This window comes from Amphiprion ocellaris, chromosome 16 (assembly GCF_022539595.1).
Source record: "Amphiprion ocellaris isolate individual 3 ecotype Okinawa chromosome 16, ASM2253959v1, whole genome shotgun sequence".
In the NCBI taxonomy this organism is placed as follows: domain Eukaryota; kingdom Metazoa; phylum Chordata; class Actinopteri; family Pomacentridae; genus Amphiprion; species Amphiprion ocellaris.
The window spans coordinates 31,328,135-31,355,191 of NC_072781.1; the positions used below are offsets into that span (position 1 = coordinate 31,328,135).

The window sequence follows — 27,057 nt, forward strand, 5'->3', positions numbered from 1 at the left end:
TATTGGTTATTGATGATCAGAAATCACAGCAACATAGAATGTGGCCATTAATATAGATGTACCCACAAACAAAATGACATTGTGCTGAGCACAGGTGTGTGTTATGCATGTGTACGTTATGTACGGATACTGAATTGCAGGACCTGAATATGTAGCGGGAGGCGGGAATTGATGGGACTCAGAAACACCCCCACAATTTAATCAATTGTTCCTTGCATCATTTACGATGAATAAGTCGCAATAAGTGCACAGCAGTGGATTTATAGTAGGATCGCAGTCATGTGATCGTCAACTGTGTTCACTTGTTGTCATGGTTACAGTGACGCCGTGCCACTATCTCACAATGATACAGAAATCTTTAAAAAAAAATCCATGGATCCAGACTATAAGCCTCATCACTGCCAAAATCTAATCACTTGGTCCTTATGTCATTTCTGACCTTCCCTGAAAATTCCATCCAAATCCCTTAGTCCGTTTTTGAATAATGTTGCTAACGGACAGCCAAACAGACGGATAAACCAACGCCGATCGTCACAAAACTAATTATAAATAATTATAATATTCAGCTGTTACTATAGAGATCTTGACTTGTTGATAGTGCAACAGGTATCATCATCATTAAATTTTTACTGCTCAACAACTCTTGATTTTCCTGAAAGATTTATGTATAAATATGAATATTTAGATGATATGTGAAATTTTAGCTCGAGATATCAAACACATTCTGAGATGAAACTTATATTTAAAAAAAATACCCGTAGAGACACTTTAAAGCTGAATTTGAACAGCAATATCTCAAACTTTTCGAGACAGAAGCCTGAATCTGAAATATTAGACATATTGAATATCACTTGATTATGGGTGGATTCAAATATGAAAAAAATGAAGCTGTCATGAAAAATCCAATCTTTGAGCATGAAAAAAAAAAAGCTAAAAGCGGGTTGACTGGCATTTTTTTTTTTGGGTACTATCTCAGAAAGTAATTGATATATCAAACAAACAAAGAGCACACACTTTCACAGTTTCTTTTCAAAGGTATTCATGAATTAGACACTTTAGATGTTTTACATAAACATTTGTCTCAGACCATTACTTTATATCCTCTCTGCATGTGGTTCAATATAAAACACATTTTAGGACACCCAGATAGCTCATCAGGTTGAGCAGGCGATCCATGAACAGGGGTTATAATCCCCGACGCAGCGGCCTGGGTTCAATTCCAGCTTTGCTGCAGGACTTCCCCCATTCTTCTCCCTACTTTCTTGTCTGCCTCTTGACTAACCTGTCACATAAAGCTAAAAATGGCCAAAAGAATTATTTTGAAAAGAACAACATATTTTTGTTTTTAAACGTTAATTTAGAAATTACGGAAAATAACAGTTTAACAACCAACTTTAGGTGTAAATTTTGCAGCGTATAAATGCTGTGTCTGGCCAAGTGCAGCAGAGAAAAACGTTTCTTATAAATTGGAAGGCGTCCAGCAGTGCCATCATCTCAAAATTGGCAGAAACCAGCAGGCTGCTGGTACAACCATCTACCCTGGCAGCAGGTACTCTGGAGTGATGAGTCAAAAATTGTAAGTATCTGGCACTTACAGAGAGACACTTTATTGCCCTAAGGCTGAAGAGTGCTACAGGCGAAAGTGAAGCGTGGTGGAGATTCTCTGCAGATTTGGGCTGCATCAGAATAAACTGAGAAATACAGGCAACTTTGTATGCATTGCACAACTCCATCAGGGAGGCGTGTGATCATTCCAAAATTCCTTGTACAGCATTACAACAAACCCGAGCATATGGCCAGAGCCGTAAAGGAACAAAGAACAAATAGCAATAATGCAACAGATGGTGAGGCCCCCGCAGAGAGAACTGTGGGGAGTTTTCCAAGACGCTCTTTAGCCGTAGGAAAATCAGAATCTGAGCCGTTTTAAAGGTTAAGGGAGTCACATTAAATACAGCTTACGCTTAACTGCATTATGGACTATGATCACTGACAAATAAAAACAATTCACTACAATATTTGGTAGGCATTCTGACTTTACAACCTAAAATGTCTGTACAGAGCTGCATGTATGAACACGAAGGGACTTCAGTTATTGCAAAGGGTAAAAAAAAAACAAACAAAAACAAACAAAAAGACAACCTTGTTATGGGCTCACACCAGCCACAACACCCATCAACCTGTTGATGTTCCACTCAGTACTCATCATTATGCTCCTTTATGAGAACTCAGTGCTCAAGGGTCAAATTCAGCCTTCATTTTGCTCTCAACACACCTGTAAAGTTTCATGACTGTGTGTTGCACAGCTGTATCGCCATCACGTCGACAGACATAAACATCAGCCAAACAAGCTTTGTAGTGGTTTCCTGCTACGGTCTGTATCTCAACGATCACAATTCTGACATGACGACACACAAGAGGTTTTCCTGGCTCTGAATAGGTCATTTGGAGGCGACTACGCATGACAATAAACATGACTGCACCTCACACAGTAATGAGTCTGTGTTACATTCCTCTATTATTCCTGACAATTTGACAAAGAAAAACTGCTAATATGCTGAAGAAAACTGTTTTAAATTAACTTCATTAACTTCATTTAGAAATTCTCAGTTCACATCTGATTTTGCTTCGGCTAAACGCTCTTTAGGGGGCACCAAAAACTCCTCTATGCTGGAGAAACCAACAGACTAAGACAGTTAGATTCAAAGTAAAAACAATACCATCCACAAAAGACAATTGAATAAAATAGTTCCACTTGACTTTTGCCTGAACCGTTTCTGCACAAAGTGAACATAATGATTGGATTTTAAGGATTTAAAGGTCACAAAGTAGTCCAAACTAAGCTCCTCACAATCTATTGTTGGAAAGACATGAACATAGACCGTATATGAAAGACAGGCGTAGCAAACATGACGTCATTTGTTGGTTCGTGGACCACTTTGAAGCATCGAGCTTGGAATATGGTCGTCACCATCTTGTTTGTTACTCTGCCAAGAAACGGCGGAGTTATGCGACGATCAGCGTACGATTACATTACATTACATAAATGAGTGTAAAAACAATGTCTACAGGACAAGAAATCACTGGAATATTTAGCTGTTACCATAAAAAGTCTTGACTTGTTAACAGTGCAACAGAACCATCAAATTTTTACAACAATTTCTGTTCAACCACCTCAGATTTTCCTGAAAATTTCTGGTGTAAAATTTGAATATATATGAAGACAGTTGTAAAATTTTAGATTGATATAGCAACTACTTTTTAGAGAAAAAACTTTTATAAAAAACTGCCTGTTGACCCACTTTATGTAAATTTTTTGAGACTTCAGAGAATCTTGAGATTTGAGCAATATCTCAGAAACTATTACATATAGGGGCCTCAAAGGTTCCCTGTTTTGACAAGTAGATCAAATAATCATTCATTAAGGGTGTGATAAAGCCTGAAAAAGAATGCGATTGAGTCATTTTCTCAGACTTCCATACGATCCAACTTCTTTTTGCAACCCCTGACTTGATGTTAAAAAGAAAACTTGGGGACATGGAGGCTACTTCCATCTTTATATGCAGTCTGTGGGTGTAACGTGGGATTTCACATCCAGAAAACACTGTTTGAAGCACAGTGATGCTGTTGGACCTCAGAGGAAGGAAGAGGAACTCATTGTTTTTAGGATGTTCCAGTCTGACCATCTCCGAGCTCGCTGGGGAATCTTTTACACATGAAGTAAACTACAAAGCTGTCCTTTCTATTGTTCATGTCATCTCATGAGCTTACCTGACTGCTGACCGATGCTCTCGTATCCCTCCTCCCTGACTTCCTGTTGATGGTTTCACTCTCAGGTTTGCCGACCAGTGTGGCAGGGCTCTCATTGTTTTCAGTCTGTCTCGGGCAAAATAACAAAATCAGAATGCAAAACATGCCGACACTTTTCAGATTGATGGAACACAATCATATATGAGTGCCTCCTCTCTTTCTGGAGGTTATTTCTCACACAGACGATGCACAACCCAGAAAGGTGAAGGCCAGCTACACCGACATTCAGTAAATAAACAAGCAATCTGTTTAGAATCACTGAAGTTCAAATAAGAAATTCAAAGACAGCCAAGTCATAATGGTCTGTCTCAGCTGTCCACATTTTTGTTCACTTTAAAAGACGGAGAACAACTGATGACAATCTATGAATAAATAAAGGTGAAGGTGTAGCTGGCATTTCCAGTGGCACCAACATGCATTTTGGTGATTTGAATCCAATCCATAAATTTTGTTTCTCCCGCTGTGTAATTTAACCTCACAAATGATTTCTGAAAAACAAAAAAACAAAGAATAAAAGCTGTATTCAAGTGCTAAACAACCAAAAGCAAACATCGACCCCCTACCGTTCTTATGTCTGTCATGTGTGCTCTGACCTTTTTACTCCTGACCTGAACACAAAAGAAAAACCCACATCAGTCATAAAAAAAAATGTAAATGCAACACAGCAAAGCACATTGCTTCCTGGCACGCACCACAGGAACCTTTAGCTTCAATACAAGACGACTTCAAAGCTGCGTATTGTAAACCTTCATTTAAATTCTCTGGCATTTGGAGAAATTCATCTCAATGCAGGAGTGGTTTATTTACTGTATATGACAGATTTGTACAGAAAAGTAGGAAATTTTAAGCTTCAAGCAGGTATTCTTCAAGTACTTACAAAAATTGTGAGACAGAAACATTCTGAGACACTGACCGGTGTAACTGTGTCCTCCTGCTTGGCTGTTGAGGCCTGAAGATCTTTCTTCAGCCGCAGAATCTCAGCTTCCCTCTCAGACAGAGCAGCCTTTAGCTCTGCCAGGCTGGAACCAGCATCACCTCCATCAGAACTCTGTAACAAGACGTTCATGGACGCTCAGGATGTCTGCCACCTCAAATTGTATGTAGAAACAGGTTCGACAGCTATTCTGACAGTCTAATAATCTTTTATGTGCTGCACCCAACAGAAAGCTGAACAGTTTTTGTCGCTGTTTTTAGTGTTTGTCATCACGATTGAGATTAATAATCGATAATTATACAGCCCGACTTTAACCCTCCCACACATGTGGAAAAGCAATTGGTTCAATTTTAAGTACCTGCTTATTCACTGCACAGTATTATCCTGGTCTCCTGTGACACGACTGAGGCCACAATCTGATGTAAGAATACGAGAGTTTCACTGCAGATATGTTCATGGTTGTGTCAGTGAGGAGTTGAAAGTAGGTACTAGAGCTCAACAGTCACATTTCATTATGTCACTGCTATTTCTGTGTTAAACTGCATTATATTAAAAGGTATTTATAATACTTTGCTTCTCCATTTACATAAAAGCGAAGGAGAGAGTAAAAGAAACACCTTTGTTCTGTAATTTTTTATACCTTTGATCATTTATCATACAATTTGACTGTTCAAAATTTGAATATTGTGGAGTATAAAAACATGCCTCCTAACAATCTTCAAATATAGAACTTTGAAGACCACGGCAAGCATATTTGTTGTTAATAATAAAAAGGGAACAACAATTCAAAACAATGCTTACAATTATCCTTGTATGATTAGTGCTGCAGCTTGGATATTTCCATGCAGTGGCAGGTTTCTGCACTCCGTCACATTTATTGAGTTTCCTTCACATCATTAGCGCCGTTTCCAATACATGTATAAAATTTCCTGCAGTTCTGCCCCAAATTTTTGCCTGTTACACATTTTTAAAATCAATACTGCTCTGCATCAATTTGATACGGTGAATCACTGCAGGCTGCCCTTCACACGGTCTGTTTTGTTGTTATGCTGGGGATAAAACTCAATTATGTAACTGCAGGAACCAAACAGGACCTCAGTGGGAACAAAATGTGTGAGAGGAAGCAGCAGCAGAAAAGCAGCAGGAAAAAAGGTGGAACTACTCAAACTCAATTGTACAAGTGACAATTTGCACAGAATCCAATCACTGGTGAGAAAAATGGAAATAATTCTCATTTTTACCCATCTTTCTTCGTTAAATTTTGCTTGCAAACTTCCCTTCTTTTCCTTCCTTACATGAGGTTTCATGAATATTGCAAACTGATTTTTTTAAGGTTCTGTTCACTGAATAAATTCTTTTTAAAGTGTAATAAACACTGGCTAAAGTGGGTCAGAAAACTGTTGATCCAGTGCTTTTTGCAGTTTAAAACGTCCAGTAAATTAATTTAAACCCTGATCTATAATGTCTCAGCAGGTGTTTTCACTGATGGGCAGAATGCACCAGGACTTTCTTTGGTTACTGAAGTTTGACCAGTCCGTTAAAAGCCTATGCAGAGAGTCAGCATTATTTATGCAGCACATTTAAAACAACAGCTATTGAGCCAAAGTGCTTTCCAGTGGACAAGATCAGCATTACTGATTTATCTAACAAGTTTAAATATTAAGGTTAAAACCCTACAGTATAATTTATGATGTGAATTTGCCAGAGCAAATTAAATATTACAGTTAAAACCCTATAAAATTCTATAAAATACAACTGACCTCACTAAATTAGATATCAAGGCTGCAGAAGGATGCCATCTGACTATCTGAGACTCTAACACTGTAAATATCAGCATGCATGTTGGACATTAATTTGCTATTATAGGCACTTTCTTTTTCTCCCACTTCAAAAGCAGCTTCCCTTTGTAACTGAAGCCGATCTAACAGTAAGATGCTACATCCACATCAGTTTCTGTGCTGACGTCTTATCTTCTCTATGTTATACTGACCTCTAGTGGTGGCTGTGGGATATTTTGCTGCAGCTCTTTGATGAGTTTGTCTTTCTCTGCTTGGCTGGAAAGAAGCTTCTGCAGCTGGATCTCCAAAGCTGCCACCAGAGTGTCTCTCTCCTTCCTCCACTTCTCCATGGTTTGGTCCTTTTCAGTTAGCTGGGACTCCTGATATATATATATTTAAAAAAGAGGATTCATAAAAAATACAAGGAAGAAAATACTGATTTTTTTTTGTGGAACTGTGAGTCAGAGTGAGGAAAGAATACAGACAGAGAAACTAAAATAAGACACTAAATCAACAATCATCAAAAAACTAATGCTTTGGGTAGAAAATGACAAACTAATGACCGTTTTTGGACTACATAACTAAATATGGGGCAAAAACATGATGTTACCCAAAATCAAAACAAGTTATCTTCTGTTTTGGACATGTCAAAGTCAAACTGTGAGACTCGTTGTCAGATTAAGGTCCTTTTAAGCGTTCTTCACTGCAGGTGGATCCGCCTGCTTTGAGATTCATGCCGACACACTGACATATTTCTATGTTTCAGGAATAGTTCAACCTGTAAATCAGCCACTTCTTACCAGCTGGTTGTGCTGTCGAGTGTAGCGTTCCCTGTCTTCTGCAAACTTCCTCATCTCCTGGTTCCTCTTGTCCTCTGCCTCTTTGGCTTGGCCGATCAATGACAGCTTCTCCTCCAGCCACTTTCTGCGCTCAGCCTGGTGTTTGTCTGTACATAACTATAAAAAAAACATGTTTATTGTTAAAAATAGCATTTTAAAGATGGCGGATGGATGTCTGCACTTGGAATTAATATCCTAATAGAAAGTTCTCATATAAAAAAAAAAACAAAAAAAAAACAGGTGGTAACCTGCTATTTCAAGTTGAAGGTGAAGCCATGCTGCTCTGATCCGACAACATCAATGCCACTAGTATGTATCAAAGAACATGAAAACGTCCATCTTCTGTGTGCTCAAGACTCGGCCTGCTGCAATTAGTCAGAATATTTGATCACATCAACGTCAATGTTATTTTTTCTATAAAGTTTCAAGTTTTAGAAACTAGTGGCTGCAGCAGAGTCCAACTTCCAGTGTAAATACTTTGAATGCACAGGAATATTTGAAATTATCACAGAAATTAAAATGCAGTTTCTACACTGTGCACAGCAGCAGCAGCGTAATGCATGAGCACATTAAGAGAAACCAAACGGGAGTCATTCTGGAGGAAGCACCACCAGAAAAGACAAAACTACTTAACATCTTGTCTGTTCTTTAGTAGGGAGAATTTTAATATCTATTTTCTGTGTAGCTACCAAATACACTTATAAAGCTCAAAAAAGATGTAAGATTTCTGTTTTTCCCTAAATTTTTTTCAAGTTGAAAAAGATCTTTTTATCACAATTCAAATGTACACAACACAGTTTCATCAACTTTTTGGATAACTAAAACTTCACAGATAAACTATGTACTTTAAGAAAAATACAAACTTTTATCTATTTATCATCAATATTCCAACAGAAATGTAATCTTCTTAATGTGTCTACCACTTGAAGTCCATCTGAGATCATACATTTCTTGTCCTGCCATCCCACATAACATTTGGAGACAACATCAGCTCGTTACCTTCAAGCTTTCCTGAGCTCGAGCAGCTTCCTCTTTAGCCAGTTTGACGTCATCTGATGGGTGGTCGACTAGACGGTCCGTTTCGCTTCCACAGTCCTGCTTCAACAGCACTGCTTTCAATCTTTCCACCTCTGAAACCAGAGAAAAAGACACTGATGACACTAATTTCAGCAACATTAATACTGCATTACATTCACAGACAACAATTATTTTTAGTGTAGCTTCATACATCTTTCTCTTCACTACTCCAACGAAAGTTTTTACACCAATAGTCTAAAATAAGTGGATGAAAAACAGAATTGCTGTCTTTGGTCAAGGGACAGACTACATTTCTATTTATAGTATAACTTTGCAAACAGTTTAAACTTACATTCATGTCCTTATTAAAGTTTTGTTTTAAAGTTAATTAAACTGTCAAAAGGCTCCACATTAAAAACTGTGTGGACTTCTTTCCTTGTCTGTTTCTTTGTCCTTTTGTCATTTCTCTACCTTACTATGTAACCAGAAAGACCAGAAAAACTTATTTTATGCTTTGCTGCGCCGGCATTTTGGTGTCTCACATTCCTTTTCCTGTACTTGTAACCTTGTGGCGACCAAACAGTGACTGATCTACTGGCCTGTCTTTGGTATCAAATTAAAAAGTCTTATTGCTTTGAGAAGATGTACGTCTACAGTTTCATTTAATGTTTTAGGAATATTTCGCTGCCGGTTGCAGGGATGAAAGGATTAGACTAAGCTGTCCATATGCCAAGCTCAAAACAATGAATTCATTCTCTTCACAATGTCTTTGTTTGCGCTTCACATTCTGTCTTTTGTTTTTTTCTTACCGTCAGACAGCTCCTGGATGAGGTTTAGTTTCTCCTCCAGGACCTGCTCCATCTGCTCCTGCGTCTCCTCCTGCTCCATCAGAGCCAAACGCATGTCCTCCATCACACGCTGCTTGGCTTCAAGGTCTGTTTACCAAAATCACACCAAGACAGACACATGCAAAGGTACAGGGTCACATTCAGCCTCCACAGAGAATGCAGAATTTACTGCAATATGCTGATCCTCAAGGATTCCCTTTCACAGCTGCTCTAGAAAAAAAAAAAATCAGCTGCAGTGTTTTAATGACTTGTGGAATTAAGTTTTCACCCAGTATTTTTAATTCTAAGACAAACTTAAAGGCTACTAACTGCTGAGGTTGACACTGAATGGACTAATGGGGCTTAAATTGAGAGCTGAACTCCCATAGCTTTGGTTTTTAGCTGTTGATCAGACAAAAAACATAATGTGAAGATTTTTTAGGGGGGAGTCTGGGAAAAGTTTTCCTTTAATTCTTTAACACCAAAAGATCGATATCTATACACAAATTTGTTGAAGAAAAACCAAAACAAAAAGGATGATTTTAAATGCAAAATTCTTTCAATAAACACAGCAAAATATCTTTTCTCTACAGCATGACAACTAAATACATGTTCTACCTTTGCAGGCCTTCTGGTAGAGCTGGTGAGTCTCATCAGACTTTGTGTTAGATGACTGTTCCTGAAGGAAGAAGGAAAGGAGTTAATGACTAGAACAGGAAAATGGCTCCAACATAAGTCCAAAGAATCATTGTTGGATTTCTTACTGACACACAGAAGGAAAAGCGTTAATGAAGCTGAAGTCTTGAGTGATTCAGTTGATGTAAAAGTGAAAAACTGATCATTTTACCACTTTGAGTTGCTGGATTGTTCTGTCTCTGTTGGTGAGGTCAGACTGAAGGTGCTTCTTGGCTTTCTCTGAGTCAGCCAACTTCTGCTTCAGAGATTTCTCCTCTTCTCTCATGGTTGAAATCTTTTAGAAGAAAACAGAAAATCGTTCAGTTATAAGCACAAGTTCAAACTGTCAAGCTGTGAAGCTGTTTTTTCAGGCTGCACCTTCCTGGTTAACACTAAGAGCAAGGGTGTCAAACATGCGGCCTGCGGGCCAAAATCGGCCTGCCAGAGGGTCCAATTCAACCCGTGGGACAATTTTATAAAATGTTACAAAATACAGACAAGACATTTATTGCAAATTGTAAATTTGTAAAACTATAGATTTAAAATAAAATTCCAGACCATGACAATTTGTTTTGATCATAAAGTAAAATACTAGATTGTTCATTGTTCTTTTATCATTTTGTGTCCCATTTTTTTAATATTTTGTCTTGCTTTTGTCATTTTGTTTCTCATTTTGCATCTGACCACTGAAATAAAATGAGTTTAACACTCCTGGAGTAGATGATTAGCAGCAATAATCCGATATCTGTTCAATACGCTGTAAATTCAATATCTGTTCAAAGCAGCTGTAAATTATGCTGAAAATAAAGCATCAGGACCAGACAGTGCTTCTATAAGACTGAATATTGTTCATACCTCCTTCTGGACCTGCTGGATCTGCTTCTTGTAATCAGCCAGTTTCTCTCTGAGGTCTGAAGAGTCGTCCTCTTTCCTCTGAAGGTCGAGACCGAGGCTCTTGACTTTCTCCAAGTCCTGCCTGGCTTCTTCCTTTAGTCTGGGAAAGTGAAGTAAAGAGTTTTTCAACTGTGGTACAAAACATCACTGCTCTTCAGACTTTTTAATACAGTGGCTTGATTAACACACCCCTCACTGGACACAAAGGCATTTGAGGGGAGATGAAAAAGAAGATTTCACAAAGAAAATGGATGACAAATAATAATACAGAAATGAAGAATTTATCGGTTGTCTTCTGCTCATGGGAAGATCACTTCAGAAAGGAGAGGACTGTAAACTCCAAGACATATGGTAGAGAGACTGTTTTCTGGCAGGTAGATTGAGCCTGAATAGTATTAGATTTAAATTGCAACTAGTAATTAATAAGTGTTTAGGGATGTTCCTAATAAATAATTTCCCATTCATTAAATGGGACGACAATGAACTGAACAGTCAGAACGGAATACAATTTAATTAACAAGCTTAAATATTGTCCAAAAAAAAAATACTACCCGTGTTTAAAAGCTACTTGAATCCATTAAGTATATCACTCAATCATTAAAATGCATTTTAAATGGAGGTGAAATATGGGGCTGACAACTCACTAAAGGTTAATAAGTAACATTTAATTCTGACACAGCCTACGTACATCCAAATATTAATTACCTAGACTAAAATATGACCCAATTGCACTGCTTTCACGGTAGCTGCATAACATTCTGGACACCACAGTTAATGGTTTTCAACAGAAGTTCAAACTCTAGTGATGGCACAACTTTAACCAAAATAGACTAATGAAAACATCATGAAGGACTATATAATTACTGTTATACAAGAGATCTCTCATGCAATTTGTGATTTAATGACAGAAAGACAAATAAAAATATAACAACAAAATACCACAGGGATGCATTTAGGTGTAGTGCTTTTTATTTTAGTAGTAAACCGGAATATAACCAATAATCTGCCTTTGATACTAAGAAGATTTATCATACTTAGTGGCTCTGGGAATAATCTATGTGTGAGCAGTATAGTGATCTAATTAGAGTAATATTTTTAGCTGACCTGAGTTTAGGATTTACACTTAAAAAAACAGCACAGGACATCATCAATATGATCAGATTATAGCAGGAACACAACCCAAATTTCCAACATAAATCTAGAAAACAAGCAAAATTTAGAAAGTCTGTGAGAGATTTAGTTCAGAACAGAGTTTCATAGAGAAGGAATATTTTAGGTTTTACGCTGTGAAAGGCTGCACAACTTTTTAAAGTAAGATCACCTCAATGTCAACAGACTTGCCCAGTGTCAGCAGAAAATAAAACTAACGGTCAAAGGCCAAACTTTAAGGACGTAATTTCATTTACCTGCTGATCTCCTCGGCTTTCTTCTCCAGCTCTGCGTCCTTCTGAGCGATGGCTTCGTGGGCCACAGCCAGCAGCTCCCTCCGTCTTTCCACCTCCCTCCGTCGGGCCTCCTGGACTGCTTGACACTCCTCCTCCTCCCGTCGTTCCTGGGCCTCCTGAAGACTCTTTTTCAAGGATGTAACCTCGGCCTCCTTTTCCAGCAGCTGATCCTGCAGCTCTGCCTCTTTCTGTGCAGATGCTTTCTCCAGCTCTGCTAGCTTCTCCTCCATCTGTGTGTCCTTTTCTTTGAGCATTTGCTCAATTTCTGAAGAGGGAATCTGAGCTTCTGCTTTGCTGGAAGACTCCTTTGTTTCCTCCATGTTGGAAATCTTTACCTTCAGGGATGCGACCTCAGTCTGGAGATCAGAGTTCAACCTTTTGTGATCTTCTTCAGCCTCAGAGTTAGAGGTTGGACATTTAAATTTAGCTTCCTCTAGTTCAGCCTTGAGCAGCTCTGCAGTTTTCTCCTGCTCAGTGAGCTTTTGTTTGACGTCATCTAAGAGTTTGTCAGAAGCCGTTTTATCTTCACCCAGTTTCTGCTTTATCTCCTCCAGCTGCTGTAATGACAATACTTCTTGTTCTCGCAGCTTCTCATTGAGCTGCTCTACCTGCTTCTCTGAGGCCTCAGTTTGCTGCTCCAGCTTTGCTTTCAGCTGCTCTATTTCTTCTTTAGCAGCCTGTTGTTGGCTTTCAAGGTGGGATCTGAGCTCCTCCAGTGGTTGCCGCGACGTTTCTTCTTGCTGCTGAAGCTTCTTTCTCAGCTCCTCAACTTGCCGATTTGAGGCTGCTTCTTTCTGATTCAGTTTCTCAGTAAACTCTTCCAGCTGCTGGTCTGAGATCAGCTGTTTCTCTGCCAGCTGTTGTTTTATGTGTGAAAGCTGACTGTCCAGCTCCAGGATTTGACTTTGCTTGCTGTCATTTTTCTCTTTTTCCTCAGTTAGAGCCTTCCTCAGCTCTGATGCTTCTTCTCTGAGCTGATTGTTGATGCCATCAGATGATTCCGTGGAGGTCTGCAGCTCCTGTTTCAGTCGTTGAACTTCCTCAGTCAAGGTGTGGATCTGGGAAGATTTCTCCTGAATCTCCTTGGAATGATCATCCAGTTGTGCCTGAACAGTTTGCAGTTGGACTGAGGCTTGTGCAGCTTTCTCTGTCTCGATGGTCACCTGTGGAAATTTGACAAGTTTAGTTACAATATTCACGACTAAAACTGTTTGATAAAACACAATACTATTCCAAAACTGTATGTCAAGCAAACCTCAAACACTCAAATATAAAGGTTTTTCAATACATTCTCTTGGGGGGGGGGAATCCATTACTGAAGAACTCTTGTGAGAAACCCACTGAAAGGGAAACTGGCAAATTTCATGGCTGTTACTTTCTTCTTTTGAGTTGTAGATTTCCATATAACTTTCTGTTCAACGTGGAAATTGCTACTGAGGCTCACCTGTCTTTCTGAGGCTTTCAGTTTGTCGTTCATCTCTCTGACTTCTTGTTGAAGTGCATCGTTCTCCTGTTGCCTCTCTTCTTTCTCCACCACCAGCCTGCTAATCTCCTTCCTCTCAGCCTCCAGAGCGGACCGAACCTCCTCTTTTCCACTCATCTCTTCGCCAAGAGCAGCAATTGCATCCTCTCTGCTTCGCTTCTCCTGTGCGAGCGCCGCTACAGCATCCTCCTTGGCTCTTTTCTCAGCCTCCAATGCTGCTGTGGCTCCCTCTTTTCCATTTCTCTCTTCTTCAAGTGATGCTTGCAACTCCTCTTTACTTTGCTTCAGCTCTTTCAGTGCGACAATGGCTTCCTCCCTCGCTTTTCTCTCCTCTTCCAAGGATGCCAATGCCTCCTCTTTTCCAATAGTTTGGTACTGCAGAGCGGCGAGGGCGTCTTCTCTGGCTTTCTTCTCCTTTTCGAGGGCAGTCAAAGCCTCCTGTGTGATTGGAGTATTGGTTAATACCATTAATTCATATTCTAATGTACAAACAGCACTGCATCTTCACCATTACACGTCTTCTGTGTAGCAACTGGTGCACTTTAAGTGAAACTTTTTGGAGAATCAGCTGCTTAAAACGCTTGATTTTATTGATTTATCTTTTAATGTTAATGTGATTTTTGAGGGAAATGTCTTGACAACACCACACAACAATTGATTGAATAATAGCGGCTGGATGAATGAGCGAAATTCCATGTATTTACCAAGTAGTAAAGTGAGTTTTACCTCAGTAGGGCTTAGTGGCGTGTACTGAAATTAATTAAAATAGTGCAAAAGCCCAATAACTGTCCCTTGAGAAACACAGTCATGTTTGACTGCCAAGGGAAGCATATAACATTCATAATGAGGTGAATTATTCTTTTTGTGTTATGTTACATCTCCCTTAATAAATGTTAAATATTTACATGCTAACCCAGGCGACTTGTTTATGACTAATAACTACACATACATGTTTGACCCGACAACAAACCTCAGGCTAAAACTATGAAAGCCAGCGATGGCCTGCAGGTTAGGAAGTCATTGGTTTAACTTCCTGAACACATGAAAACGTCAGAGCACAACTTGAAATGTACATTGCTTCCCTGCAGCTGCTGATGTACTACTAAAAAGGCATTAACCTCAAACAGATTTAGCGTTGACGTTGGTGAACTGCAGTAGCACGATAATGGGAATTTTTGTAAATTAACAGACATCTTTCCAGATAAAACTAGAATAATCGCCCTGTGGTTGAGTTTGAATATATTTTATATGATAGGGCTGATGCAGGCGTTCCAATACCGAACATGAAGCTGATGTGCTGCAAGGAAGGTTTATGGCTATTGCTAATTTCCAACTCTTGTTCCAAGGTGGCCTTGTACATACCGTTAGGTAAAAATGCTTACAGTTCTGGTTTGCGTTCAGCCAACCCTTGATTTCTATTATAAAAGATTTTATATATGTAATTAATTTGATTTCAGTTGTTAATGTGTCACAAAGTCGACAGCCCCTTATGGAGAAAACTCACTGTCCAAATTTAGATCGACAATGTGGTATTTTACATTTACGATGATTCTAGCTACTTTTGTCTTTGCATACAGCTGGAAAAAAGGCGCTCGTTGTAAAAGTGTGTGCCGCCACCAGCTGATAAAGTTGTTTTAATCAGTTCATTGTCAAGTTCATGTGAACAGTTTCTCAAAAGTTCCAGAAGTTCTTTCAAGGAGATGAAATTAGAGATAACAGAGGAAATGTGAAACACAATATGGGAAACACAAATCTCCTCCATGAACTCACTAACTTGGAGAGACCTCTCCTGGAAAAACATTACTCGCTTGTTCATAACCCCTAAACAAAAATTCATTGACCTTGTTTGTGTTATGTATAGTCAACTATGTTTGTAATAAAAATAAGAAAAAAAAAGTATATAAAAAAAAAAAAGTTCTTTCAAGGCGTTTCTCTGATATCTTGTTCACAAGAATGGAACAGAAGGTCAGACAAAGTGATAGCAAAATACGTTATTAGGATACTGAAACCATCCTGATCTGTCTTTTTGTTTGTATTCCTTTTCTAAGGATTCTTACCTGCAGCTGCTCTTTCTGACACGAGCTCCTCTCTTCGACCAGCAAAGAGCGACCATGTGAGCCGAGCTCTGCCGTCGTCTGCAGGTCTTTCACTTGTTTCTCCAGCCAAACAATTTGCGATGACTTCTCCTCCAGTTGCGAGAGAAGCCTAGTTTTCTCCTCGTCCTCCACCCCATTAGCTTCGCCTAGTTAACAAAACAGAAAATGAAGAAACAGGATGTGAAAAGAAGGCCAATGATACAGATTGTCTATTCTGACCTCTTCCCAGAAACACATGCTGATATTGATTACTGTGAAAATACATTTTATGCAGTCAAAATGACACAACTAAGGGTTGTTCAGCTGCTGACATTCTTTGCAATTTTTTTTTGATTGTGATTTTTATTTCAAAAATGTAAAGACAAGTACCAGGTTAACAAGGAATTACTATTATATTTACACATACATACAAAACAAACTCATAAAGCAACTTGTGATAGAGAGAGAGATAGATAGATAGAAATAGAGTGATAAATATAGAGATAGATGGCTTCGACTCCATATACTGAAACACAGAAATGTTTCCTGGTGGTACAGGCACTTCAAGTTCTGAAGTTGTGTTTTTCTTTTAAATCATAGCTGGCCTTGTACATTATTCGTGCCGTTTGATATCCCACCAGATCTGTGATTTTTAATAATTTTGACTGCAAGAAAATGGAGCTGGTGTGTTCCAGATACCCAGTTTTAGATCGGCTCACCAAAAACAACAAATAAATTCACAGATTATTTGTTATTTGATTAGTTTGAGATCTTTGTGTTGCTAGAAAAGCCTCTAAGTGAGCAGCTGTGTTTGGAATTGCTTTCCAATTTATAAGTACGTGTTCCTCAGAAAACATAATTATGATGTGGCTGAACTGTGCTGGGTCTAACAGAAAACATTCAGAGATCATAAACTCTTCTTGTTGGATGTTTATGTGCGATTCACTCCTCTAGAATCCACAAATGTTTACTAAAAAAGAGGCACAACTAAGTCTGTATTTTCCTCCTGCGATACAGATTAATACACGGACTGACTCATGTATTTTTTACCGTTTTGCTTGTGAGGCTGCTGCTCATCCACCTCCAGCTCCTCTATAGTGTCATTTTTATCTGCCTGAGCTCCTGCTCGGCCTGAACCTCGACACATATGAGCAGCCTCGGCGGAGTTCTTCATGCCTGCCAATTCAAAGGAATACGAGTCCAGAAATGTGTCCTGCAGGAGGAAGAAGACATCAGAGACATTCGGCGAGCACATCCTCACAATCAGAGATCCAGGTCTGGCAGTTCAACCACATCCGTCCAAGCATAGCTACATGGATTCTCCTAGTAAAAACCTTTGATATTCCCTCTACTCGCAAGGCAAATAAAGCCGTTCCAACAGGAACTGTGGTAATTTAAATAGAAAGCTGTAGGCGGAAGCAGGTCAGAGACAGGTCAAGCTCAATAATTAATGCAACTCTGCTGCTGAAAACCAGCTGGGCTTGTGTTAAGTGTAAGTGTAGAACCTTGTCGCTGTGATACATATCAAATACAGCCTCTGCATATTCTGTCTCATTTCTGTTTTATAATCATTAACCCTATGAACCCGAGGCTATTTTCAGGGTAATTTTACTCCTCCCTTTACTTTTAAGCTCCTATCTTGGTCATTAGAAGGGCTGATCATATGTGCTGTATCTTGGTTTTCCTAGTACTGTTGAGGCTATCCAGATTTTTCATCATTTGTTATGAATTTACAAATAATTAGCCTGTATATCAATGGCTGTTTTTGGCCCGCGCGCTGCATGTTTGACACCCCTGTCAGACTGTTTATAGACAGGTCCAAATGGCATTTAAAAATATATATAAATACATACTAGAAGGGTCTCATCTTTGCTTTAGAATACAGAACAGGTAATATTTCGATAGCATTTCTCATGTAATGCTCCAATATGACCAAACTGAAGCTTGGCTTTAAATGAAATCACAATTTGAATTATCCGTCAGAAAAATTACAATTAGTTATTTTCCTTAAATCGCATTTGCAATGCCTCGTCACACAAACAAACTAGCATCATTGGAAAGGTCAAGTCCGACAGTTTAATTGCATATGTGCTGCAACTCGTTAAAATAAATACTAACAGAACAAATCAACCGAGAAGAATTTAGATGCAACGTGAGTTCTAAGGGCTTCTATGGATTCAAATTTAACTTAAAGTCAGCTTTAGCTTTGACAGCATGCAGTGACCTAATAAGTAAACAAAACAATTAATACATGGCTTGTGATCCAAGGAAAAGAAAGGTTGTGTTACCATGGCTTGTGTGTCTTGGCTGGGTCCAGCTTTGGCCATTTTGTCAATCAGATTTTTGAAAATTTCCAGTCTCCTCTCAGCTTGCTCCTCCAGGATTTCTCTCTCCCTCGCCAAGCGGTCACTGACCCAAACACAAAAACATTAACCATAAAAATTAGCAAAGAAAACATAAATCACTAACGTAAAAGCAGAAAAGGGTAGGCAAGGCAGTAAAATATCACAAGGTTCATGGAAAACACTTAAAAAGGTCTCACTCGTAGTCACTCTGCATCTCGGAGAAAAGCTCTGAAAACTCTCTGCTGATTTCCTCCCTGACTTGAGCCTCCATCAGCAGACTCTCTGCTCGCTCTTTCTTCAGCTGAATCTGTAGCTGTTTCAAAAGCGCCGCCTGCCTCTGAGGAACAAAACACACAACAACCGACAATTATTAGGTACAAGTGAAAAATATAGGTTCTTTACATATTCTGCAGTTTGATCGAGGGTAATTTCCAAGACGAAAACAGAGCCGTGTGAATAAACGACTTGGTAGAGTCTAACAACCATCTGCAGACCATATTTCTTAAGAAACTGAGGGGGCAAGTTCACTAAAAACATTAGAGACATCTCAATATGTCCTGAAGAAAGAGTCCTTTAATTTCTCCAGGCTACAGTGCACTTTATGGTACGTGTCTACGTGATCTATTATTGCCACGTTTTCCATTTATTGTCCATATAAACAGCTGTGCAAGGCATTCTGGGAACACCATGCTGCATTTTGTGAGACTGGGAATCATGTTGAGCTATTATGATTTACATTAAGGTGAGGTCTCTGCTAATTTATACAAATTAGGGGTGTTCAGCATGAGTTACTGATTCTAGGAACTCCTGAAAAACTTAAGAAACCAAATGTCAGTCTAAAATGAAGACAGATTCAGCTGCTGCACAGCTTATTTATCACCTCAACTGTTTTCAGAAACACATTTGGGTTAAATATTTTTCGAATGTAAGAGAAAGTTTCCAAATGAGCCGTCATGTAGGTCCAGTTTAAATCCAGCAGCAGACATCTCGTGATTGAAGTGTTTTGTCTGTGTATCATCTGTATTAGTCTCCGCTTTCAAGCAGTAATCTCTTGCAACTCTGCCAAGCTGCATGGATATCAAGCGTCCAATGCTAGGAAGTGGCATCCAAAAACAACATGTATTATACCCCCTCTAGAGGCCAGTAAATGCTCTCAAATTGTGAATTTTATCTAAACTTAACACTGCCTCCCTGAAGTATGAAGAGGACTCCACTGAGTCAAGCAATTAGTGGCAACCTTTCCGTTAAAAGCACTTCATTAAATTAAAATCGACTGACCTGATGCATCTTTTTACAAATTACAATTTTATCGTCATTTTCATCGCCGTCTTCTTCATTGCCGGTTTGATCCATGGTGTCGTCCATCAGGCTCTCATCATCCTCATCCTCCTGCACAAAATATTTTAATAGAACAATAATTTATTTAGTGGTCATTCAAGTCAAGTAAAGGTTTAAAGCACTGAAATAACATTTTAAACTAGAAAAGCACTAATGGCTAGTCCTGCCGTTTTCTGTGGAAATCTCAGAGGAGTCCAGCACTGACGGACAGCCAGTCGAACCCTGTGGGACCACACATGATAATCAGGTTGAGGGCTTATTTTACTGTCACTTAGGGGAGGGATGTAGCTGGGTCTGGGGATAAAGGTGAGTCTGCCTGTTAGTATAAAAGTCAAGTTTCCATAACAGTCATCGTATTCACACCTGTCCAACTGCTGCTGAGCAGGATGGTATCCCACAAAGGTTCAAGGTGACAATGGCACAATTATTACTGACAAAATGCTGTATGTCTTATAAATGTAACTTTAAAAAAAAGAGTAAATTGAAATCTTGCAATATTAAGTCCAAAACATATAACACTCATCACATAATTGAGAGAGAAAAAACAGTTTACAGGAGTAGAAACTAGAAAAGCACTCAGAGAGGGCAGTACTCCTCCAAGGCTGTTCATTCTACCGTATGTCATTTTCAGAAATGCAGCATTTCTTTATTAGTTATTGATGATCAGAAATCACGGTGCCATAGAATGTGTCCATTTAATATAGATGTACCCACAAACATGACCTTGTGCTGAGCACAGGCGTGTGTTCTGCATGTGTACGTTATGTATGGATACCGAATCATGTGACCTAAATATGTAGCAGGAGACGGGAATTAATGGGACTCAGAAACACCCCCATAATTTAATCAGTTGTTCCCTGCATCATTTCCGACAGATAAGACTCGATAAGTCCACAGCAGTGGATTTCTAGTAGGATCGTAGTCATGTGATCATCAGCAGGCAGCTGATGTAGTGTTCACTTGTCATAGTTACAGTGATGCCGTGCCGCTATCTCACAATGAAACTGAAATCTTTTTAAAAATCCATGGATCCAGGCTGTAAGCTGCATCACTGCCAAAATCTAATCACTTGGTCCTTGCGTCATTTATGACCTTCCCTGAAAATTTCATCCAAATCCATTAGTCTGTTTTTGAGTAATTTAGCTAACAGGAAGATAGACAGACGGACAAACCAACACTGGTTGTCACATAACTCCGCCGCGTTCCTTAGCGGAGTGATTACAATCTAAAGGAAATCATGAGGAGGTTTAATTCCTTCATCCTACCTGTACATCCTCCAGGCTGCTCTCCCAGCCAATCAGGGAGCTCCTCCTGCTGCCCCGAAGAGTCCTTCTTTCAGCGTTGTTGATGATGAAAGACACCTCGCTGGCCGACCTCTGTGGCATGATAGGAAGAGGTCTGGAAGAAAGAACTACAACCTGATAACAGAAAAAAGAAAGAAACACAATATTAAGAATGCATTGCCTTGGATTCATTGATGTGAAGTGAATTTATGAATTTTGGACAGTCCCCAAGTCTGAGTCGATCCAGCAGTGAACATGGATTATATCAATATACAGACAAATATGTTTCATTCAGTCTTGCTACCAAAAAATGAACGACTGTGGACTGCAAATTTCCAGATCTGAGTGCATGTATGTTGGCAAAAGAGAGAATGTTTGTAAAACTGAAAAGTAAAACGTACGAACCTTCTGTGCCACAGCGGAGAACTTGAGGACGTTGAGCGTCTCGTCGTACATGGAGGCACACTGGTTGATGTTGACGATCATACAGGCTTTACCTCGACCACAGAAGAAGCCCTGCAGGTAGTGGGTCAGCTTGCTTTCCCTGAAGGGGACGTGTTGCAGCAGCCTGAGGGAGGAAACAGACAGACAGGTCATACATTTAGATTCTTGAAACGGTTGATGTTTTTTTTTTTTTTTTTTTTTTTTAAAAGCGGTAGACGCTGGGAAGCTTTATCAGCCAACTGTAGCTGTGTCTAATTGATAAATCTAAGTCCAGCATTCATTCTCATTTTAGCTCTGGTTCAGTCTTTATCGACTCTTCAGAAAAATATCTAGATCTCTGGCTGGTAGATGTTCAGCTTTTTTCTGCAGTTATGGGCAATTTGACTGTACAGTGAGCTTATTCTTCCCATTTTTCTATAAGATCTAGAATAAAACCACATATACAACGCACAAAAAGCAGGCTAAAAACTCGTAGGAGTTTAACAGTTATGTGCCAGAACTCCAGTTAAATCATACAAAGCCTTTAATTCAAGATAAATTAAAGACACAGAGAGAATGATCCTCACTTGGCCTGCTGATTGTGTCGCAGTGCATTGATGCATTTCCCCAGAGTGAGCAGTGAGGTGTTGATATTTCCAGCTTCTTTCAGACGATCGCCTTTATTCTGGGTTTTGGCACAACGTTCAGAACCAGCCAGGTCACAGAGACACAACCTGGAGACAAGCACATTTATTTCTCTATACAGAGGGTGCAAGGAACAAATGCTGTGCAGTGACGATCAGCACTGTACGCCTTAACATTTTGCATTCAGTGCTGCAGTGTTCCACAAACTTGGAGCTGCACACTAGAACCCGTGTTTATATGCGACAGGTGAAGAGAAAGCTCAAAAACATTCATCATGTCTTCTTGTTGATACTTTAGTTTCACTGACAGCGTGACATGTCAGCCGGCTGTCAAAATCTGCCGGCTGACATGTCACGCTGTCAGTGAGACGCTTCTGAGGAAGGTGAGAGTGTTCGCCGAAACTGTCAAGCATCTATCCATTCACCTAATGTCTGAACAAAAGAATCAGAAACTAAAGTATCAACAAGAAGACATGATGAACGTTTTTGAGCTATTACGAGGAAGATTTGGAGACAGCGGTGTCAAAAGACTGCGCCGACTAGTGAAACTTGAACAGGCACGAGCTTGCTTCCGCAACCACCTAATTTTTAACCTCCGATGTAAGGATGAGGATTTAATACCATCAAGCCTCAACATCAAGAACCCGATCCGGACCAAAAACGCAGAAAAGATAATCATCAGAGCCAAAAAGGACTTACTCAAAGAACAAATAAGAGGAACAATAAACAAAATCGACAGACTGAAGGCACAAATCAGTGAGGGTATGGATGATCTCATCAAACAATTTCCAACGGATGAAGACACACAACAAAAAATAAAAGAGCACCTTAAACACACAAATGAACAAGAATTCACAATAACTAAAATCCGGCAGAGGAAAAAACTGGAGCACCTAATCCAACGAAGAGACAGGAGCAAATGCGCAAACCAGGAAATAAACGAAAAATGGGTACATAATTCATCACAACGAGAATAATCCCACAGAAAAAAAGAAGAAAATACTGAAAGACCTGCTAAAACCACTTCTGGAGAGCAAGAAAATAACACAGGAAGCACACGATCACCTCATACCCACAGCAAGCATCATCCCCCGAATATACGGTAAACCAAAAATCCACAAAAAATACTCCCCTCTACGACCCATAGTAGACAGCATAGGCTCCGTCACATACAACCTATCCAGAGCACTGGCAGAAATAATCAAACCCCTTATTGGACTTACAGAACACCACTGCAAAAATTCTAAAGAACTGGCCAAAGAACTCTGCAACCTAACAATAGAAACAGACGAGATCCTCATTTCACACGATGTAGTATCCTTATTCACCAAAACCCCGGTAGACATCACCCTGCACATAGTCCGGGAACGACTACACAAGGACAAAACACTCCACAAATGCACAAATCTCACAGTTCATGACATTTACACCTTATTACAGTTCACTGCCAAGTCCACTTATTTCCAATTCAACATCATCTACAGCCAAAAAGAGGGATTCGCCATGGGAGACCCTCTCTCCTCCATAATGAGCAGTTTTTTTTTATGGAGGACCTGGAACAAAGAGCCATAACCACAGCACCACCACCTCTCAAACCCACCCTCTGGAAACGTTACATGGACGACATATTGGAAAAAGTTAAAACTGGATACACACAACCCCTTACAGACCACCTCAACACCATGGACACCACAGGCAACATCAAATTTACACATGAGGAGGAGCACAATAAAACACTGGCATTTCTGGACATGAACATCCACCACAAGGACGACGGCAGCGTAAAAATCACAGTTTACAGAAAACCCACCCACACAGACCAATACCTGCTCTGGACTTCAGAACATCCAGCAACACACAAACTCTCAGTAGTCAGAACATTATATGAACGGACCACCATCATCACAGAAGAACAGGACAGACGACAGGAGGAGCAACACATTCAACAAGCTGCCAGTACCCCAGGTGGGCCATCAATAAAGGAATACAACAGGTAAAAAACAAACAGAAAGCAGAGAAACAACAAAAAACCAAACAGGCACGAGACACACACGACAACAATAAAACCATAGTTACATTACCGTATATCCGGAGGATCACAGAACCCATCCAACGAACCATGAAAAAACACAACATAGGCACCGCCGTAAAACCACACATAAAACTTAGACAACTTCTAGTACACCCAAAAGACAATATCGAGCAGAACAATAAGTGCAATGTCATCTACGAAATACCATGCAACTCTTGCAATAACACATACATCGGGGAGACAGGGAAAACATTTCACACAAGGAAAAAGAACATCAGAAGGAATGCGAAAAGGAAACAGCAACACGACTCACAAGATCACAGAAAGAAAAGGCACTACAGGAAAATCTCAAATCTGCAATATCTGACCACTGCAAAAGGAACAATCATGTTATGGACTGGGACGGGGCAAGAATCATCGGAAGGGAAGAAAACAAACTGAAACGCTGGATTAAGGAGGCGATGGAGATCAGGAGGCGGGCGGAGAGAGCCATGAACAGGGCTGAGGGAGGTTTCATGCTCTCCCACACCTGGGACACCATACTCCAGAGGAAATAGGAAGGCGGGGGATGCGGCATGCCTGGTGGGATGGTCGGGTCCGTTGGGCTCACCACAACATGCAATTACAGTGTGGGCATGGTTGGTCCGGCGCATCTGGCGACTCTACGGGGCCGCAAATGCCGGCTGTCAAAATCTGCCGACTGACACGTCGCGCTGTCAGTGAGACGCTTCTGAGGAAGGAGAGAGTGCTGGCGAAACTGTCAAGCAAGGTAAATAACATCTATCCATTCACCTAATGTCTGAACAAAAGAATCAGAAACTAAGGTAAAGAGAAAGTTCTACTCACTCGCTGACTGTTTGAACCCTCAGAGTCCCGATATCCTCAATCCTCAAAATTCGAATGGAGAAAATACTGTGACTGCACAAAAGAGAAAGAAAATCGAGCACGCATTTCAGTAACTTTATATTAAAATGTCACAAACAAACTTTTGAAGACGTTACCGGAAATAAAATACTTACAATATAGTTCTAAGGTGGATAAAAGTTGTATTTCACTCTGAGCACAGATGTTTTACAGCTTAACTTTTTATGTAAGTTGTATTTGTCTGCGTACAAGAACAAGTGCTAACAAAAGTGACAGAATCAGAAGTGAGGTGAGAGTGTTTAAAAAGGAGGAGAAGATTGAAGAAGTGGTCGAAACAATTAAACGTCATTGTGAATTAATCAGCATCACCAAATGAGTTCACAGCACTGATTTGCAATGCTTTACCTCGACAGCAGAATGTGTTCCAAGTGGACACTTCATCAAACAACATAGTAAACCTGGTGACACAACAGAAACGAGACTGGCAAAACTAATGTAGGTTTTTGCATAAAGTTTCTGGAATTAATCCTTCAACAGCTCATCGAATATAGTGGCAAACTCAACTCTGAATTTCTGCAGCAGTAACTATCTTTAAAAGACTGTTATTACACTATATTGACTGGAAACACAACATGCAAGCAAAAATTGCCTTTTATGAATTTTGTGTAATATTTGATGGGAAATACTATGTATCAACTGTAATTGATGTGTTCACATGTTTACAATTATTTCTAAAGGAAAGTAAATGAAAAACTAAAGCAAACACTTAATGTGGCTGCTGCAGAACAATGTCAGAGCTCCCCCTTGTGTCAAAATTTCACAATTCTACAGGCAGACACTAGTGGGTGCTGCAAACCAAAGGTAAAAGTGCCATTGTTGGGTGTAATGTCACCTGAGAGTAACTCATAGCTAACATATATAATGTTTACTGTCTGTATAATTAGACTGATCCGGGTTTCTGTACCACAGGAAGACTTAAACCAGCTAAACGGGTTCTAAAAGCTGTTTTGTCGTCGCCAGACCGCAATCCTACTTCTGAAGAACTGAGATTAGTCGATTACACAAGTGGTTTCACTCTCAGTTAGATTCAAGACCTTTATTTATCACAAACACAATTATACATAGTATAATGTGCAGTGAATTGCATTGTGCAATTATTTAATTTGGCTTATTTATTTATTTTTATTTAACCAGGAAGTCCCAATGAGATTAGAGAACTCTTTTACGAGGGAGACCTGGCCAAGGTAGCAGCCATACAAAATTTAAGCTATATAAAACAGATACATAATACACAAATAAACAATAAACAGTAAAACAATTAAATAGATTGACAGCTATTCAAGAAAAAATCTCTACAGAACTCAAAGTGAGAAAGGTGCTGAGGTATTCTGGGAGTTTGTCCAGCAGAGCTTTATTGAACATAAATCAGTTTTTTGTTGTTTTCTGGGCATTTAAAACCAATTTTAGATCCTTCAGAGCTCTTTGTATTAACTGAAATGCAGTCTGAAGTTTTTCTAATGCTGTACTGCAGACGGAGCAGATGTATTGACAACTGTGTCATCCGCATAAGAATGCAAATTGCCTGGAATGTGTTTACCTAAAGCATTTATAGAAATAGAAAATAAGACAGGAGCCACAATGGAACTTTGGGACACACCTTCCGTTGACTCAAGAAAGTCCGATTTGTTTTCTTGCAATTAACAGTACAAGTGTAGAAATATGCAACATTTTCAGATTTGTCATCATTTGAATGTTATTTTCTTAGGGAACAACAAAATATTCACAAGCAGTCCAGACTTACTTTCTTAAGCTGATCTTTGTCTTTTCTTTATCATCATACCTACAAACCTCTTAATACTACAGCAAACTTCTGAACACAGGTACTTTCTTCAACAACCTCCATTACTGTCACATTACTTGTAAATGCCATTTGCGTACAAAAAGAGATGAAGGAACCGTAGACTTCTGTAGACATTTTGGGGAGCTGAATGTTAATTATAACCCTTTCCTATGCCTACTCAGGATGGGTGATGAATGACTGCAATGAATGCTTCTGTTCAGGAGGAGTTGTGCAAAGACAGGTTTGTGCAGCGAAGCGTTTCTTGGCTCATATAAACAACAATCAGCACAAACAAGTTACACCGTGGTGTGATGGTATGTGGTGCTCCAGCTGTCACAGAGCAATTTACAGCAACAATCAACACTCCTGATCTACCCTACTCGCTAAATCTGGCTCCCTGTGACTTCTTCCTCTTCCCCAAAATGAAGTTTCAGTTTTGACAGTGGAAGAGATGCAGGTATTCAGGTAGTGTTATTTTGACTGGGGAAGGAGGCTACATTTAAATCAGGCACAG

At 39.5% G+C, this 27,057-nt stretch overlaps 1 protein-coding gene across 3 annotated transcripts in view; it reads right to left on the minus strand.

Annotated features, from left to right (window-relative positions):
- The window catches only part of kif20ba (kinesin family member 20Ba), a 72,397-nt gene that overhangs the window by 37,566 nt on the left and 7,774 nt on the right, over positions 1-27,057 (minus strand). For 2 of the 3 annotated variants that reach the window (XM_023266756.3, XM_035946614.2), the window contains exons 10-30: positions 24,686-24,757; positions 21,751-21,897; positions 21,146-21,308; positions 20,723-20,875; positions 19,398-19,508; positions 18,317-18,456; positions 18,063-18,183; positions 16,825-16,987; positions 15,757-15,941; positions 13,661-14,137; positions 12,178-13,379; positions 10,733-10,871; positions 10,050-10,172; positions 9,821-9,881; positions 9,185-9,310; positions 8,358-8,488; positions 7,320-7,475; positions 6,732-6,899; positions 4,721-4,855; positions 4,371-4,415; positions 3,769-3,873 (exon numbers count right to left, since the gene is read on the minus strand). In XM_023266756.3, the coding sequence (XP_023122524.2) occupies positions 3,769-3,873; positions 4,371-4,415; positions 4,721-4,855; positions 6,732-6,899; positions 7,320-7,475; positions 8,358-8,488; positions 9,185-9,310; positions 9,821-9,881; positions 10,050-10,172; positions 10,733-10,871; positions 12,178-13,379; positions 13,661-14,137; positions 15,757-15,941; positions 16,825-16,987; positions 18,063-18,183; positions 18,317-18,456; positions 19,398-19,508; positions 20,723-20,875; positions 21,146-21,308; positions 21,751-21,897; positions 24,686-24,757 (4,123 nt within the window). The remainder of the gene's footprint in view (positions 1-3,768; positions 3,874-4,370; positions 4,416-4,720; positions 4,856-6,731; positions 6,900-7,319; positions 7,476-8,357; positions 8,489-9,184; positions 9,311-9,820; positions 9,882-10,049; positions 10,173-10,732; positions 10,872-12,177; positions 13,380-13,660; positions 14,138-15,756; positions 15,942-16,824; positions 16,988-18,062; positions 18,184-18,316; positions 18,457-19,397; positions 19,509-20,722; positions 20,876-21,145; positions 21,309-21,750; positions 21,898-24,685; positions 24,758-27,057) is intronic. The other variant, XM_035946615.2, reaches the window with a different exon arrangement.